The following is a 19164-nucleotide window of genomic DNA, read 5'->3' on the forward strand; positions in this document are numbered from 1 at the left end:
GGGGGTGTGTGGGGGTGTGTGTGTCTATCCAATGACACCGTGGAAGGAAGAGCTACTGATGTTGTTTCTGTGGAGATGACAGCCCCAAGCACCCATGGAAACAACACTTGTGAGGAGGGCATGGCACTAGGCAGAGTTCCATTCTATTGTCCAAGGGGCTACTATGAGGTAGAACTGACTGGATGGCATCTAACAATTGAACCATGGGGTCCCAGTGGCATGTCTTGGTGTGTTTACAAATCCCCTTACAATAACACTGGATGACCCCCACCCCCGCCAATGAGTCTACAATTAGTTTCAAGGCAGCTACTACTCCCCACAAGGACTGGCTATGGATCGACATTGGTTTGTCTGCATTATAATGGCTAGCTGTCAGTCCCAGCACAGCCCATCAACAGTTCTAGAATTTTCCTAGCCTATTGTGCTACCTGCCAGCTATTCAAATGAGGGGTCAAAGTAGTGGTATAGACCAATCATAGTCCTGTTATAACAGCTTCAACTAGGCTTCAGACCCCGGGAGTAGACAGCTCCTTACAGATAGTCTCTTCCCACTCCTCTACGTCCCAAACCCAGCACTACCCACCAGTCACCCTTGACATACTAACCTAAGAATAATCCGTGGTGTTGCTAAGTGCTATTGAGTTGATTTCAAGTCTTAATGAGCCCTCGGGAAAGAGTGCAACTGCCCCCATGAGTTTATCTAGGTTGTCATCGGCCCAGGTTCATCGGTTGTACGTAGGCTCGCTACACTGTGCGCTGTGCATTCGAACCAAATCCAGGGCCCCCAACAACAGCAGCAACCACCACCTTTACGGGAGCAAGTCTCCCGGTCTTCCTCCGGCAGAGCTGTTGGGTACTTGATATCCACCAGATGTTAAATCAGCATTGGTTCCAGTCTTTGGCTCAGGAATGACAAAGACTGGTGTGTTGCAGATGGCAAGCTTTCTGCTGATGAAAGGACTAGAGCTGACCGTGGAAGGTCTGGGTGGGGTGGACAGATGGGGCATAGAGAACAGAATGTGCTAAATGAATAGGACTCCCAGACTCTAGGCTGAAGGTTCTCAGAGACAGACGGGACTTGGGGCGATATTTACCATGATACGGAGTTCTGAGCTTTTCATGAGCTCCACCATCCTGGGCAGAACTCCTGCGGCAACCACTTGGTCAATGCGCTCCTGGCAGCCATCGGTGAGGTAGGACAGGGCCCAGCAGGCATCCGAGAGAACCTCGACGTCATCGTGTTGCAGGAGGTTTAAGAGGGCAGGCAGCATTTCCTTCACTGCCTCTTCACAAGGGTAGGGGTCCTTGTTCCGGCACAGGTTGGAAAGGGTCCACGCAATGTTCCGCAGAAACGTGATCTGTAACAAAGAGATTGCTCCCAGCGTCCAGGGCACAAGAAAGAAAATACTAGCAGCAATGTTTCTTTGCCATCTCGGATCTATATCATTGACTGACACGAACCAAAGCTTTTGAGCTTCAAATGGAATCTTGTTCTAGGTAATGAGATGAACTAGGGACACAGGGCAAATATTAAATTTCACACTCCAATGTTAAATGGAGGTCCGCTTATAGTCTCCAAAGCATCTTTCCCCACACCGTTCAATTGACAACCTAATTTGGTCAAGATCAAGCAGGAGTTAGCGGACCTTCCCACAATCCAGCATTCTACCATCGCGTCATAATCACCTTTCTCTTCAAGTAGTCTTTTCACTCCACTTCTGGAGCCCACCCCTCCTCCTGCCTTTCACGACCACGCCCCAAGCTTAACTCTTCCTCTGGAGACAGCCTCCACCCACATGAAAACCCTTCCTACCATCTTCAACCGAGATTCTTCCCTCGCCCCTCTCCAGCCATCAGCCCACTCCTGCTTTTCCTAGTCTGTCCTCAAAGATGTTGTCTCTCTTCGCTGCCACCTCGCAGCTTCCCTTTTGTCCTCCAGCCCAGTCCAGGCTGGCTTCTGTCCCTCTTTCTTTGTAGTTCCTCTTCAGTCTCCAAGGCCAACGGCTGCTTTTCAGTCCTAAAGTTACTGTCCTCAAATTGGCTGTATTTCATAGCCAGCCATTCCCTTGGGGAAAAGCTCTTTTTGGCATCCTTGACACCAAACCCTCTGGTTTTCTATCGACAAATGGGTTCGTCCCTCTCAGTCTGCTCCACAAGCGGGCTGCTCTCTGAATGATACAGGCCCAGGATCTGGTCCCAGCTCTCCTTCCAGCCTAGGCTAGGGGCTGGGAAGCCTTTTCTGTCAAGGAACAGGGTAACAGTCATTTTCAGCTTTGCCGGCCTTACAGTTCCTGCTGCAACCATTCTTCTCTGCCAGGCCGTAGCCCCAAACAGCTACAGCCGACATGTGAATGAATGGGTCTGGCCATCCACCAAGCAAACTTCGTTAATGAAAACAAGCCAGCTGCATTAGGTTTGCTGACGTCTGCCCCTTGTCCAACAGGATGATGAGAAGGGCACACACTCGCCTACAACTACCGATGCCTCTGCCTGGCCTAGCTGCAAGGCCGCCTCCAACGTCTGGCACTTTGGCGTCTGCAACTGAAGCTCTGATTCCTCCCTCTCACTCTCTCTCCTCGTTTCTATAAGAGGACAATCATCTAATGGGCCTAACCTGACACCTCTGAGCATCCTTACTTCTTTCTGTCTCCTTTAATGTCTCCATGAGAGCCACGGCAGCATAGTGGATAAGTGCTCAGCTGCTAACCGAAAGTTCCGTGGTTTGAACCCACCAGTCGCTCAGAGGAGAAGATGTGGCAGTCCATTTCTGTAAAGATGGCTGCCTGGGAAATCCGATGGGGCAGGTCAACTCTGTCACTTAAGAGTCATCAGGAGTTGAAATCAACCCAACAGCAACCTAGTTGGATTTGGGGTTTACCACGTCTAGCACCTCAACATCTCAGGGAGCCCTGTGTTTGACCACATTCTTCAGTAATCCTACACTAAGCAGCCAGAAGGGTCTTCCTTGAGGGATCAGACTCCATCACTTCCTGGCTTGAGATCTTCCAAGGGCTGCCCATTGCTGCCACCAGGGTGGTGCCTGCACCAACTCTCTCCCAGAAGGCTAACGCTGTGTGTGTGTGTGTGTGTGTGTGTGTGTGTGTGTGTGTAAATACACATAACAAGCATCCCATTGTAACTTCTGTACATGTGCATTTCAGTGGCATTAATCATTGTATTGTATAATCGCCGAGATCTACTTTCACAACTTTTCATCCGCCCCCTTGATATCCAGTAAGCGGTAACTGTCCATCTCCCTTCCCTCTGGGAACCTCGAATCTACTTTGTCTCAATAAGTTGGCCCGTTCTAGAGAGTCCATGGCAAGACTCCACGCATAAGAGTCAAACTGCTCCCTGGGGCTTTCTTGGCCGCCATCTTTACTGAAGCAGACCGCCCTCTGCATCTGCCACAGAGCTGCTGGGTGGGGTGGCATCTCATAGAAAACCCTCTGGCAAAAAAACCCCATGTACCACCCAGACCATCCACTGGGGTTCAGGTTCCACAGTAGCCCACAAGAACAGGTCATTCCTATCAGCCGAGCCATGCAGCGCCTGTCATTTGTCTCTGACGGATTTCTGTCAGCATCACACCTTCAAGGCTGATCTCTGTCATCACACGTATCAGCATGCAGTTCTTTCTTCCGGTGGGATAATAGTATTCCACCATTGTATTTACACAAACCATTTTTTGCTTCTGTTGATGGACACTTGGGTGGCTCCCTACCTTTTGGCTACTGTGAGAGGGCCTGCTACACACACTGATGTACAGGTGTGTCCTGGAGCTCCTCTCTTCCACTGGGAGGGGACATACTTGAAAGTGGAACTGCTGGCTCACGTGGTCCTTCTACGTGGAGCTTTGTGAAGAACTATCTCTGTGGCGGCTGCATCATTCTACCTTCTCACCAGCCAGCACCACTTCTATGGCTTCACCTACGTCTGTTGTTTTTTTCTTCAGTTGAGCACTATCTTTAGCAGGTGGGAAGTAGTATCACCTTCTGGTTAGGTCATGCATTTTTCCAAGGGAACAGCTATTCACGTGCTCATTAGCGCTCTCTCTCTTTCCTTCGGATCCTCTTGGCTTTTGAAAGCTACCCTCTCTTCCTTTGTGTTGGAAATCAATCAAACACGAATTTCCCTCCTGACCCAGAGAGTCCTCTCTGATGGTCACATTAACCAACTTTGCCTCTAACCTCCCAACCTAGACCCTGTCACCCACGAACAGAACCAACAATGCCATTATATCCACCTTTGCTCTTGAGTGGAGAACTCAGCCATCTACTTCTGCAGGTGGCCAATCACCCCTAAAATGAGCATTGACTCGGGACCGAGCTGACGACCCCACATTTCCCAACCTTGAGAACATGTCATGAGACTAGGCTGAGAAAGAAACTCACTGGTATGGTTGTTGAAGCCAGGGCTAGTAGATGTGGGATAATGTTGCTTGAGATAACGATGTCTCTGAACTCTGTGTTGTCACCTGTAGATAGATCAGAGCATGGCATTCAGAGAGAGAAAAGAGCGAGCCCTGGGGCTGGGGCTTTTTTAAAAGGTCTGCCTAGTGGATTAGAGGCCTGTACTCCTTCCAAGATTTGGCAAGTTGATGGAATAGCCAGGTTCTAGACCTTGAGTCTCCAAGGAATTGACTGGCTGGTCAAGCTTGACATAAGCAGCAGAGTTGTCACACAGCTGCAGCTGCTACTATAAGCAGACATTATGGACCTAAAAAGGAGACCTGGTGGAACATCATGAAAACATGTGACTGCTAACTGAAAGGTCAGCGGTTCAAACCTACCTGTGGGAGAAAAATGTGACTTCATTTTTCCATAAAGGCCACCTCCTTAGAGACTCTAGTGGCAGTTCTGCTGTCCTACAGGGTTGCTACCAGTCAGGATCCATGAAACAGCTATGGGGTTTGAGGAGGTATGGACATACAAAGGCCCAGGGAGTAGAAGACTATAAAGGCTAACTGGATTTCACAGCATAGCTCTCCGGAAGACAAAGCGGTCTTCCCAGAAGCCTGCCGTATGGGGCAGCAAGTTCCAAATGCAGTTCAGAGCAAAATGGGGGAAATCAATAGGTGTTGGCGATCAGCTGTCTGCCATTTAGCCTCGGCGACCAATCAGACTCTGGCCGTCTGCCCAGTCTTGCCCGTCCCCCATGGGCCCCATGGCCAAACTAGAGGCAAAAAGTCTCTGTGAGAGGCACTTTCTGTCCCATGAGCCTACAAAAAGCAGACCGAGTTTGTATTCGGAAGCTGTCAATTCTACCTTCTCAAGTCCGTGGGGGCCTGGTCACACCATGTGTTCCCACTCGCACTGTTGTGAGGAGGTGTTCTTTTCCCGAGTTTGAAGTTGCCAATGTCTGGCTGATCAGAATTCAGCAAAGTCACGAGTATGTTTCCTCAGGGAGTGTTTGCATTTGCTTTCATCAGGAATCAAGTCAGGGTGGGGTAGCATGGGGTGGGGAGCAGTCCTGTAGCATTCCTTCCTCTGCTCCGACTTTGCTGGAGCCGAGAGGAACTCGAGCCCCCAAGTTCATGATGACGCTCATCGAATTGAGTTCTCAGGGGGAGACTTTAGCTTAGAGTAACACTTGAAAGTACATTCCCTTGGCAACTTTCCATTCAGCTCAGCAGACGTCGAATTCTCTTGAGAGGCCTGGGTGATGCCAGAGCTTGTCCCAAATGCCTACCTTGCATGGGCCAAAGCCTTCTCTCGTCTCTGGAGCCAAGAACCCAAACCAAACCCAGTGCTGTTGAGTGGATGCCGATTCCTAGCACCCCCACATACGATGGAGTAGAATAGAACCCCACAGAGTTCTCCTGGCTGTCAGCTAGGAGACAGCTTGTCGGGGCTTTTGTTCACCCCCATGGCCAACACAAACTGTTCTCCCCACCCTAGGCTTCCTATCAAGCCCTTCCAAACCCAACCCAACCCACTGCCTTCCAGCCGATCTTACCTCACTTGACCCCTTAGGACAGAATTGAACAGTTTCTTAAAGTTTCTGAGACTCTACATCTTTATGTGAGCCGACAGCCTCAACTTTCTCCCTCTGATCGGCTGTTGTGTTTGAACCGCTGATCTTGAGGTCACCTCCACCCAGCCAATGCTTCCCCTACCCGGCCATTTGGACTCTCGTATTGGCACATGGCCCCAGAAGCTTGGAGCTTCAGCGTTATGCCCCATCACTTGACCTTTGGACTCAATGTGGCTCCCCATTTTGAAAACGACTTGCTGTACCTTCCCCCATGGCATTTCTCAGTTTTTATCCTGGGAGGCCAGTCCTTAGGAAAGGATGTGAAGGAGAGGGTCTGAAGGATGTGAAGGAGAGGGTCTGCAGAAATGAGTGAGACCTTCAAGGCATCGGATTGACATAAGCACCGTCCAGTGGGTCCAAACATACCAACCACGGTGAGGACGGCTCAGGACCAGGTCACGTTTCCATCAGTCCCTCAGACGCAAGATCACCGTGGTTGGCTCCAACCCAATGGCGCTAACAGCAAACAGCTACTGGCCAAGGTTCCAGAATATTCCATACATGCTCAAAGAGTGCCCATACCGGCTGCCTGCTGGGACCACTTCCCACAGCCTGCTCGAGATGGGAGAGGCTCACCTGCTATATTACCCAGGGCCCACACTGCCTGTTCACACACACACACATTGGGGGAAGACAGGAGCTCCATCAGGGGCTGGATGGCACCCGCGTCCACGACAGCCTGGGTTAGCTCCGAGGGCCCTGAGGCGATGTTGGTCAGCGCCCAGGCTGCTTCGAACTGTAGATGAGGGTAAAGGAAACACTTCAAAAAGTCCACCAGCCGGGGGACCAGTCCCGCTTCCACGATCACCTTCAGGGGTGGGTTTCTCTCCTGGGACAGCAGTTTCCTGGGCAAGGGAAAAGAATTGGCCAGCTGGCCGCATGCCGGCACACAGTGCAAGCCTCACCCGTGGATGCTCTTGGCCTTCCTAACCACCCAGTGGGACCGCCGGCTGCTCAGCTCCCCAGCACTTGCCCCTCCCCCTGCAGGTACGGTCTACCAGCAGGGCTTTGAGTAGAGGCCAATCTAAAGGAGGCAATTCATCTCCGACAACCCGCTGCATATTTTAAGGACAGTGTAGAGTAGCAATTGAATCTCACTTCGGGAGGGGACCATTGTGCCACGAGCTCATTTCTAGCTCCAACCCAGCAAACAGCAGGGGGATGTCTGGTGATACCTGGCCGTCTGGGTGGCCCAGAAACATAGGACCGGGTCTGGGCTATTCATCCCATGGACTATTTCATCCAGGTTGGGCCCGGTCTGTAAGGAAAGACATTCAGGTCAGAGACTCAGCCCGAAGCCGCAGCAAAGGTCATCTTGTCTAGCCATCCATCTGATTAGAACCAGGCTGGCTTGGACAGGAGGCCGCTTTCTGGGCCATGCCAGCAGAAGGAAGGATGTGGGTGGTCCCCCAGGACCCTGACGGAGGGATAATTCTTATCAACCATACCGCCCCCCCACTTCTTCCCCTACTCCCTTCCCCACCCCACCCCAAAACTCACTGCTATTAGGTTGATTCTGACTCATGGCTACCCTGAAGAACAGGGCAGAGCTGCCCTGTGGGTTTCTGAGGTTGTAAAGAAAAAGGAAGCCTCATTTTCCTCCTATGTGACAACTATGGGTTTGAACTACTCACCTGTGGTTAGCAGCCAACCACCTATGGTCAGTAACCCAGTATGCCACCAGGGCTTCTTGCCTTGGGTCACCAGTATCTCGCATTAAAGGTTTGCAGTGAAAACACGCTCACAGACATTAAAGTAGCAGAATGAACTAGCAAAAGTGGTCAGAATCAACTTTTTTGGAATTCTAGAAATTAAGCAAACACATGCAGTTATCTGGTTTATTCAACCAAAACAAAACAACGAACAAAAGACCACTGTGATCGACTCATCTCCGATTCACACTGACTCTGTAGGACAGAGTAGAACTGCCCTGCAGGGTTGCCCAGGGCTGGGCATTAAACTGCCCCCTGAAAGAACAGCTCAAACCCACCAGCTGCTCCTTGGAATACAAGATGAGGCTCTCATGAAGACTGGAGCCCTCTGTTGGGTTTTGAAGGCATCCAAACCCCAAATCTGCTCTTTCCAGTAATTGTCAGGGGTCTTGGTTTTCGAAGCTACAAGGGAGCTGGAGAAGGGGTTGGTTAGGACAACTTGAGACGTCCCCAAACTTCCTGCTTTTATGGAGAACCAGCCTTCTTCTAGAATAACCACCTTCTGGCTTGACTAAAGGGAAACCCTTGGTGACTCACCCTAACTCATCCAGGTAGAGCACCGAGGAAACACTCAACATTCCTCTGGTTCTTTAACCTTCCTCCCCCCACTATCGTGGCCCCAGTTCAACCGCCCAAATCCTGCTAGACTGGCGTATGTACATTGGTATAGATAAGAGCTTTCAATGTATGAAATCCAGGATAAATCCCTCAGAAACATGATTCCATGTGGTTATGGAAAGGAAGGGGGCAGGCGGAAAAGGGGAACTGATTAACAATGAGGGCCATATAACCCCCCTTGAGGGGGATGAATAACAGAACTGTGGGAGGAGGGAGACATGGGACAGTGTAAGATATGAAATATATATATATATATAAAATTTATTAAGGGTTCACAAGGATGGTAGGGGTGAGGGAGGGAGGGAATAAAGGAGCTGATATCAAAGGGCTCAAGTAGAAAGAAAATGTTTTGAAAATGATGGTGGCAGCATCTGTGCAAGTTCACTTGATGTAATTGACTTATGGTTTGTTATAATAACTGTATGAGCCCCCAATGAAATGATCAATAAAAACAAAAAGAAAGAGAAATTCTGGTAGCACAATGTTAAGCCCTGGGCTGCTCACTGAAAGTTAGGGGTTCAAACCCATCAGCCACCCTGCAGGAGAAAGAGATGGTAGTCTGCTTCTATAACGATTCAAACACACACACCACTGCTACGGAGGCTATTTCAGCTTACAACTACCTTGCATACTGTTCCGGAGGCCGTGGTTTTGAACAGCTGACCTTGGCAGTTAACAGACCCACACTTACCCGGCAGGGTCACCGGGGCTTCTTGAATTAAACAATCAAGGGGATAGAGAAAAATCAATAAAGCCAAAAGCTGATTATTTGATAGGAGAAATGAAATTGATAAACACTGAGTTAGAATGCCCAAGGTGGGGGTGGAGAAGAGAGAAGACTTAAATGACTAACAACAGGCATGAAGGTGGGAATGTTACTATTGACTTTACAGAGACAAAAAGCATTGTAAGGGTACAATTGCATGTCAACAAGTTAGACAACAGATAAAATGGGCAAATGCCTAGAAACACAAACTACCAAAATTGACTCAAGAAGAGGACATTGAGTTATTGGCACACTGTTAAAGAGATTTGTTAATTTTTAAAATACTTAAAATATTTACATGATTAAAGAAAAGCCCTGGTTCAGATGACTTAACTAGTGTCGTTTCCACCCACCTCCCCCAAACTTTGGAAGGACAGTTAGCACCAATCCTTCACAAACTCTCCAGAAAGAGAAAGGAAATAGTTCTCAACTTGTTGTATGATGGCAGCATTGTCCTGGTACCCAAACCAGACTAAGGCATCACAAGAAAGCTATGGGCTGAGATCTCTGATGAATGCTAATGAAAAAAATCCTCCAAAGACTAGCAAACCAAACCTAGCCACACCCATGCTCCTCCCTGCCCCCTAAAAAAGGACTTTACATCATGACCAAGGGAATTGAAAGATAATGGAATTCCCCAAGAATGTTTTAAAGTCCCCTCAAATATACATGTATGTTGGCGAAATAATACTGAAAAGTACTAGGGACTCCCAGAAGAACAAACAAATCTATCTTGGAAGAAGTACAGCCAGAATGTCCCTTAGAAATGAGAATCACAAGACTTCATCTCATGGACTTTGGACATGTTATCAGGAGAGACCAGTCCCTGGAGAAGGACATCGTGCTTGGTAAAGTTGGGAGGTCATCAAAAAAGAGGAAGACCCTCAACAAGATGGATGGACAGAGTGGCTGCAACCACGGGCTCAAACATCACAATTGTGAGGATGACGCAGGGCCAGATAGTGTGCCCTTCTATGGTACAAAGGGTCTGCAATCTCCCAGAAAGGTAAGGTTGTTGCAACATGTGAAAAATCAATATAATAAACCATAGTAATTCAATAAAGAAAAATTCTCATATGATCATCTCGGTTGATGTAGAAAAAAAAATATTCAACAAAACCCAGCAGCCTTTCTTGATAAAGATACTCTAAGAAGACCCTCTACCTGATAACAGGCAAGGATGGGAAACCCACACTTGATAAGAAAAAGACAGAGCTTTCTCCCTAAAGTCAGGATCAAGACAAGAATCCTCATTCTTATCACTTCTAGTCAATGTTTCACGAGAGGTTCTACAGAGAGCAATTAGGCAAACGTTTTATAAAAGTCACTACAATAACGCATATTTGAAAAGAAGTAGAAGTCTATTTGCAGATACAGTCTGTGGGTCTTGAAGGAGATCAGTTCCCTTGGAGGTAAGTTAGAACAGGTGCATATAGCTCTTATTTAGATAAGTTCCCTTGGAAGTTAGAACAGGTGCATATAGTTCTTATTAGCCAGGCTTCACCTTAGTGGAAAGTTTAGAAGCCCTTTTCATGAGTTAAACACTGCTCATGCAGCAAGTGAAGGTGATGATGATGAAATTGTTGCCAACAGGGTTGGTTCAAAGAGCTCTGGTTAAAAACAAACAAACAAAAAGCAGCTCTGGTAATGTAGAGGTGGATTTATATGTTAGGCTACTAACCACAAGGTCAGTAGTTCGAACGCGCCAGCTGCTCCGTGAGAGAAAGATGAGGCTGTCTGCTCCAGTAAAGATTTACAGCCCTGGAAACCCACAGGGGTAATTCTACTCCGCCCTATAGGGTTGAGGGAGGCAAGATCTACATGATGGCAGTGGGTTGGGTTTGGAGGGTTGGTTCGAGGAGTCCTGGTGGTACAGTGGGTTACACGCTGGGTGGTCAACCACAAGGTCAGTCGTTCAACTACACCAGTTGCCCCTCAGGAGAAAGACGAAGCTGTCTGCTCCGAACATATTGATAGCCTCAGAAACCAAAGGGGTGGTTCTACTCTGCCCTGTAGGGATGTAATGAGTCAGAATCCACTAAGTGGCAGTGAGAGGGGTTGGTTCAATTGTTTACAAGTGAAGGCAAATTTACAATCACTTTGAGGGGCAAATACGAGTTGGCTACAAGTCTGAAGTTCATGACTCAGGGACTTAGTGAATCTTGAATACAGAAAATTCTAAGGACTGACTATAGAAAATCCTCCCCTCTCCCTGACCATCTCCCTCCCACCGACCCCAAAAGAGTGAGCTAATTAACAAGTTCAGCTAAGCTGTCGGCTCAATAGAGAAAAATTGAAGTTTTTCCTCTATGTATAAATGGTTACTCTCACGCTAACCACCCTCTCTCACCGCTCCTTTCCTTCACCGGGCCTATGGGCACCAGGTGAGAACTGTGCGCCATCGGGTTGTCCATGGATGAGTTTTCAGGAGGAGGTTGCCAGTCTTTCCTTTCTAAGTGCCTCCAGGCAGACTCAAACGCCACCCTTTCCGTCAGCAGCTGAGCCCACTACTCAGGAGCTCCCTTCCTCTCTGGAGTGAACCCTACCCTAGAGCCTGTCAGCTTCTAAGTCTACAGAACACATTCAAGCAGCCACGTGGGCTAAGGGTGTGCTTTGCACATGGCCTCTCCGCCCACAGCACCAGGACGCACCCCTTCTACCACATCCTTAGAAGACGGCTTGGAGAAGGCATCTGTGATGTTCCTTCTCTTTAAGGTATGTTCGTCCTTCTTGGCCTTCCGGAGCTCTATGCTGACCTCGATCCGCTGTTGCCGCCTTGCCTGGGCAGGAAAGAACATGAGCGCTTAAAGACAGGGGTGGTGGTAGGGGGTGGGGCGGGGTGTGTGTGTGTGTTACCGGTTCAGTCCTGTGAACTAGCCTGAAGGCACCGCATTTATCTTTATAACTGCAACAGGCTGGAAGGCATGCCGCTAGCTAATCTGCCTTACTTACGTTCTCGGCTCTTTCTATACCACATCTGGAAAAATATCCCTACTTGCTCCCTCAGCCCAAGATGAGCATGCACACACGCCACAAGTGTCTCTGCTTTGAGGGCACGTGAACAAAGCAGTCCGCTGCCTCCCAGCTTGTGGTGGGACCCGGATCTTGTAGACCATTGTTTCTCAAAGTCGGTGATATCACCCCCCCAGGAGATGCTGGAACGATCAGAAGAGCTGCCACATCAGATACCTACATTTGATCTTGGATGATGGCCTATAGGACAAGAGTTTTTAATTTCAAGGGAGGTGCTGTGTTTTTTGTTTGTTTCTGAAGAAGCGGAATTGGCCAAGTTTGAGAACCTATTCTAGAGCATTGCTGACACCTGGACCTCCTAAATGTGGGTAGATAGATGGACTGGGGACAACTGATAGATGGCTCAATCCCTATATGCCCTGGGGACGTTGGTCAATAGGTCTCTCAAGCCTTCATCCAGTCCCACGAGCTGCACTTGGACACCAAATCCAGGGATCTCATGATCCAAACACTTTGCTTATATGAACCAGCAGCGGACAGACTTCCTGGTCGTGAGAACTCTTAGGGAATGACGTCGTAACCCTTTTGGATAGATAGGGTTTAGGTGGAAGATTTAAGTATTGATGATATGGCGGCTCCACAAGCCCCTCCCTCCCTGTCATGGAGTCAATCCCCACTTATGGTGGCCCTATAGGACAGAGTAGAACTGCTCCTGTGGGTTTCCAAAACTATATCTTTATGGGAGTAGAAAATCTCATCTTTCTCCCTTGGAAGCGCTGGTGGCTTTGAACTCTGATCTCATTGTTAGCATTGCAGTAGGTAAGCCAGTACACCACTAGGGATTCTTCTCAGCCGAATAACTGTCTGAAAACCACCGCTGATACGTCTAGGGTGGTGGCTGTGGAGGAGGGGACACTGGTCGGGAATTGAACCCAGGTCTCGTCTCCCCCGTGGAAGGGGAGCATTCTACCACAGAATCACTACTGTTCCAAGTATCACTTGTAAGGAATCGGTATAGGCATATCCATTCCTGAAACAAGCTGCAGAACACTATTCAATGCTTTCTTGGTGAGAGTCAAGATGGCATTACGTGCAGACCTCATTTTATTGAGCTTGACAAATATTGCAATACTGGGTGTTGTTGTTTTTTTTAAATCAATTTAAGGTTTGTGGCAACCTGGAGTCAGACAAGGCACCAGTTTTTCCCAACAGGATGCACTCACTTCCTGTCTCTACCTTCCATTTTGGTAATCCTCGAACTATTTCACTGTTTGTTGTTTGTTTTGTTTTTCATAATGCTGTTGCATTTGTCATAATATACCTAACTTTTAGCTAAAGAAGAAACCCAATCACACCTTATTGTATGAGTTTATCACAATGGTCTGAGACTGGACCCACCATCTCTCAGAGGTCAGCCTGTAGATGACAAGGCAGCAACATCTGTGAGGCCGACCCCAGCCAGTGGCCCTGCTGCTTCTTTACCGAGGGAGCCTCTAATACAGAGGGGATGGACCTCTGGTTTCTAACCCTCCATCTGGTTGGCTCTTCCCACTGTCAGGTCAATTCCTTCCTTCCAGCATGTTCCCTTTACTCTGCGATGGTCTTAGAAGCCAGAGAGCCAAGCTTACAAGAATGAATGGCAGTAGGGGTGATGCAGCTTCTGACACTGTCCTGACCAGGCTACTGTGACCTTGGACTTCCCTCCTTCTCAAGAGCCCTTCAGAGTTCCAAGCGATAGCCATCCTCCTGCAAAACCTCGACTCAACTTCACAGATGCAGGACAGAGAGCCCGAGCCCACAAGGAGGTTAGACATCCACATCCATTCTGCCCGAGTCCTGCCATTCCCCCAGCAGTGAGGAGAGCGGGGCTGTACACACCAGTCCCAAGTCTTGCTTCTGCAAGGCTGCACTAATGCTTGATGGCCACACCTGTATCCCCAACCCTTTAGCTCCTTGGCCAGAGTCCTTAGTATGATCAATTACAGCCAAACATCTACATACCAAATCCAGAGAGAGAAAAAGGCCGTTTTGGGATGGAGATACTGAAGCTCTGTAAGTTAAGCCGTTTCAAGATCTCATGGCAACTGTAGTGATTTCTGGAGTTGTGAGTCTTTGACTCGAGGACAGAGTTGGCCAGAGGACTTTGTTCCTCCCCACCCTAGTACTTCATCGTGGATGCTTCAGAAGGCAGGAAAGTGGAAAGCAGTGTTCTGAGCACCCTAGGTACCTATCGACAGTGAACTTTTTGCTCAGTTTTCCCACCTCTCCCCCCAGTGTTGGATGTGTTTCTACCCGGCGCTTTCTACTGCACTTGCCTTTCCTAGAGGCAGTGCTTCGTACTCACGGATGCATCTTTGCCTCGGTATTTAAATTTCCTCAGCCTCTCTTGTGGAGCTTCTAAAGCGGCCATATTGACTGGAAGGAGTAAATCACCTGTAGGTCAGAGAAACATTCTTTTTTAAGTGTGAGTTAATACAATAAAGACATCTGATTTCTGAACCCTTAAAGATCTCACAGAGCAATCTTGAGGAGAGTCTGTGGGCATCACCTTACCAGCTCTACCGGCAATGAGCCCCAGGGGACCAGCCCTGGGGTGTAGCATTAAGTAAGTGAAACCAGAGGCAGCCTGGCTTGAACCGGGCCTTGACAGCTAGGATGGGCCTGGGAAGAGAGCCCAGAGTCCTTTCAGATGGTGGTGCCCATGGAATTCTGTAGAGAGAATATATGGAGGAGGGTGAGGAGCCCAGCCAAGCTGCATTAGGAAAACGTCTCAGTCTTCCCACACCCAACCCACCAGCACATTTGGTCAGAACAGTCCCGGTGAGTCTATCCTTCTTGATTCTTGGTAGGCTGCCTCTACCCTGACCCACGCACCCATGATCATTCACCTACCCCATTGTCATCACCTCCCAGCTGGTCACCCTGCCTTGTCCCAGTCCATGCTCCACACAGCACCCATGTAATGGTTTAAAGAAAATAATCTGATCCCATACCTCCCCTATTTCCAAACCCTCTCCTGGCTGCCCACCAAGCTGAAGAGAAGAGAAGAGAAGAGAAGGGAAGAGAAGAGAAGGGAAGGGAGGAGGTGGCCCCCAGTCCACCTCATTGCCCTCAACTATTTTCTTGACCATTGGTTGCAGACCTTCTAGCTTTCTGGGATCACGTCCAAAAAGTTCATTAACTTTTAGTTTCATCTGTCCGTGAGCTTCTTGAGACACACACCCACCATCCCTGCCCCGTATACCAAGCTTACCCTCCTCTGAAGCTCTGAGGACAGGCTGTCCCTCCCACAGGAGATATTCTGCTCAAATCTCTGCAAGTTGGCGCCCTGCCATGCATTTTCATCTCAGAAGCCATCTCTACAAAGCTTCTGCATCTAAGACTCTAGGAGTCCTTGAATCACCCCCAAAGGTTGGAGGTTCAAGTCTACCCAGAGGCACTTTAAAAGAAAGGCCTACTGGTCTAGTTTTGAAAAAAAAAAAATCAGCCACTGAAAATGATGCGGAGCACAGTTCTAACCTGACTCACCATGAGTTAGTCTGTCACAACTGTTTACTACACCTTTTCTCAGTTGACCTGTTTCCTGTTCTGTATAGCACTGACCACTGCCCACTCTTGTTTGTCCATCTTCTCCCCCCATTCCCAAGGACAATGGACTGTGTGTCTCTTCGGTATGGGTCCCTAGCCCAGTTACAATGTGCAGCAGAGAGGAGGTACTCAAATACTTGCTGAAGGAGGGGAGTGGTGAGAAGGTGGTGGAGGAAGCTGGCCCTCAGTTCAAGGTGGTTATTCAAATCAGGTCAGGTGAACCTTATACAAGGCAGCAGGGAATGGCATTCCTTACAAACATCCAATGAACACCCACCTGCTTCCAAGAATACAGGAAGTTCAGGTTGTGGTGTAGAAAGGTGAGAAGTGGATGAAAAGGTCAATTGACTAGCTGTGAGGAGATAACAGCTGGAAAGAATTTTGACAAGGAAGATTCATTTAGACAGTATCAATTTCAATGGGAGGGGTGGCTTTGAGCTGGTAAGCATAAGGTCAACATTTCTAGTCCCCCAGCCACTCCCTGGAAGAAAGATGGAGCTTTCTGTTTCCGTAACAATGTTTACTCTCAAAAACCCACAGGGGCCATTATCCTATGTCCTATGGGGACGTTATGAGTTGAAGCAACTCAGTGTCAGCGAGTTTGGTTTTCTTGGTCTGCGTAGAAAACTTAAGGAGCCCTGGTGGCACAGTTGGGTTGGGTTGGACTATTAACCACAAGGTCAGTGGTTCAAACCCACCTCAGGAGAAAGAGGAGTTCCTCGGCTCCTGTAAAGATTTAGAGCTTCGGAAACCCTATCTGGTCACTGTGGTCAGAATCCACTTGGTGGCAGTAGGTTTGGCGTAGACAACTTGAAGTTCATGAGTGAGTTTAGATCCAAAACTGATATCTTAATAAAAGAGACGTACTCTGTGAGAGCAGGAAGATTATGACCAAGTTTTGATCATCTCCAAACCAAACCATACTCCCTGCCATCGAGTCAATGCCGACTCATAGCACTATAGGACAGGGAAGACTGGGCCTCCGGATTTCTGAGACTAATTCTTACAGGGTTAAGATGCTCTCAGAGTGGTGGTGGTTTCCAACTGTGGCCTTGTGTTTAGCCCAATGTGTAACCGCTATGTGGCCCCATATCAGGGACAGAACAACAAAGAACTAGCAAGGGACCAGGAGGCTGAGGTAGAGCATTAGCATAATCGTGTCAGAGCAGTAGCAAATGTGACACGAACAAGGTCTTCAGTCAAAGGACCTCCAGGTATCCACAGCAAGACGAGCTGCAGGAAAACATGTCAGCTGACTCTCAAAGTAGAAGCAGAGCGTCAGCCCTTGCTTTAATGGGCTAATGCCCTTGGGAGCTTGGGCAAGAATAGCCAACAACCCGTCTGTAAATCCTTTTCTGGATTGACCAATCCCAGTGCTATGTATCATAAGTGGGCAGAGTGTGCCACAATGGTCTCAATCAACATCAATGATGTTCCCAACCAGTGTATTAATAAAGTCATGTCCACACAAGATGAGGCACTCAGGAGGCCCCAAGTGACACCCTTAAGTCCTCCAGTAACTTGCCTCTGTACCAGAAAGGGCATGTCACAGAAATTTGCTTTAGACAATCTCATGTTTGAGATCAGGTCCATCGAAGCTCACGCTGGAGCCAGCTCTACTTCCAGCAGAAGTAGAGGAAGAGGGGGAGGAGTCTGTTGAGGGGCGATCTCCAGGCCAGAGAACCATGACCAGACAGACTGGTGGAACCCCCAAGACCACAGTCCTTAGTCACCATCCAGGTCTGGAATGGGACTCATCCCCTGTGACTCCAGGTTCAGCCAAACAATAGGTTATAAAGGGACCGATTATACCAGGGAAGTCCAAACTCCTTAGACATCACCATTTGAGACTGAAGCAGCAGCCTTTGCCCAAGTCCCCTTCCTCCCAGCAGGACCAACCCACAGGAGGGTCAGACCATGAGACACCCTCCCTGGGGCATCAGGTGGCTTCAAGATGCTCAAGGGACTTGACCAGGCTTCTGCTCACCCCAACCCCCATGGCCACTCTTTCCCTTTCGTTCCTGTTGGGCGAGGGGACACTGGTGACTTCCAAGTCTTATGACAGGCTGAGTCAGCTCCTCTGACGGGGGCATTCCACACCATTTCTGGTTTTCCTGGGCTTCTCCTGCTCACGCTAAGTCTTTCTTAGGAACATCGTTCGTGACCCGAGAACGGTTTGAAATGAAGACAAGGGCCATCATTCAAGAATGGGCTTCTCTAAGACAATAGTCTCATTTCAAAGTCACCCACTGGTGGCTTTAACCATGTAAATGCCTCAAAACTAGATTGAGAGCAAACTACCCATAGAATCCTTGGAAGGTGGGGTAGGGGTGTACCATGAGGGCACGCAGCTGCTGGGTGGGTGTTAGTGCCTTGGCAGAAAAGATCCTGGCCATCTCTTCTGAGAAACCAGCCCTGGGGGACCCTGCATAGCACAGTTCTACTCTGAGAGAGTCATCATGAGTCAGCGTTGACTCGTTGGTAACTGGTTTGTTGTCGTTGCGGCTTTCAATAACCTCGAGGGTCCTGGCGACAAAGTGGTTACCCATTGGGCTGCTAATTACAAGGTCAGCAGTTTGAAACCACCAGGCACTCCTCGGGTTTTCTACAGCACTAGCTTTTCTCCTCCTGTAAAGTGTGATGGTCTCAGAAACCCACAGGGGCAGTTCTACCCTGTCCTAGAGGGTCACTGACTCAATGGCAGTGAGTTTGGTTTGATTTTTCCCAATAAACCTTACTCCTTATCCTCCAAGTGAACCTATACACACTCACAGGACCCTCTGGGTGGCCCGAAGTCCCTGACACACACCAACATGCGGCTGATAGACGGGGACTGAGAGAACCAGTGCTTGGCAGCACGTACCTTGGCCACCTCCCCATGTTATCAGGTTTAGGCCGACATCAAGAGCTGCCACCTCCTTAAATGAAATGAGCTTTGTTTTGGTTTTTTAAGTCAAAACCAGACAGCGGGTTGGAGTGAATGAAGCTTGTTCACTCGGAAGGTAAATCTTGAGGGATCAGCTGCTGCCCAAGGTATGTGCAGCCTGCAAGGTGGCCAGTTATCGGAAACGGGCGGGGACAGAGGCTGGAGCCACAGAGAGGGGCGAGCCCACGTCTTGGCATTCTTTGGCTCCAGGTAGGGCTTCACTTACCTGGTCAGAAGGACAACCTGTTTGGTTAAGGAGAGGTCAGGGAAAAGGAGGGACCGTTCCATGATGGTAGGGGACAACGGCCACCATCTCGGAGGACACAAGTCCGCCAGTGCTCATGAAGACGGTGCAGGACCCGCCAACGTGTCCTCCTGCTGCACAAGGGTCACCGGGAGTCAGAGGCGACTCGAAGGAAACCAAAGACGTGGGCTTGACCAGCACGCACAGGATTCACCGGCCACTCCAGACTTCCCAGTGGACTTGGAGCCCACAGCGAGTGCCTCCCTGCCGGCCAGGCCTGGAGAGCAGGCAGCAGCAAAAG

At 49.0% G+C, this 19164-nt stretch overlaps 1 protein-coding gene across 1 annotated transcript in view; it reads right to left on the minus strand.

Annotated features, from left to right (window-relative positions):
• The window catches only part of KPNA7 (karyopherin subunit alpha 7), a 26954-nt gene that overhangs the window by 7378 nt on the left and 412 nt on the right, over positions 1-19164 (minus strand). Inside the window, exons 2-7 of the mRNA XM_045284507.1 lie at positions 14450-14538; positions 11784-11912; positions 7212-7294; positions 6613-6881; positions 4395-4477; positions 1095-1358 (exon numbers count right to left, since the gene is read on the minus strand). Of these exons, the coding sequence (XP_045140442.1) occupies positions 1095-1358; positions 4395-4477; positions 6613-6881; positions 7212-7294; positions 11784-11912; positions 14450-14515 (894 nt within the window). The 5' untranslated portion in view covers positions 14516-14538. The remainder of the gene's footprint in view (positions 1-1094; positions 1359-4394; positions 4478-6612; positions 6882-7211; positions 7295-11783; positions 11913-14449; positions 14539-19164) is intronic.

The sequence above is a fragment of the Echinops telfairi genome, unplaced genomic scaffold (genome assembly GCF_000313985.2).
Source record: "Echinops telfairi isolate 266 unplaced genomic scaffold, ASM31398v2 ScPeMD7_5;HRSCAF=22, whole genome shotgun sequence".
Classification (NCBI taxonomy): domain Eukaryota; kingdom Metazoa; phylum Chordata; class Mammalia; order Afrosoricida; family Tenrecidae; genus Echinops; species Echinops telfairi.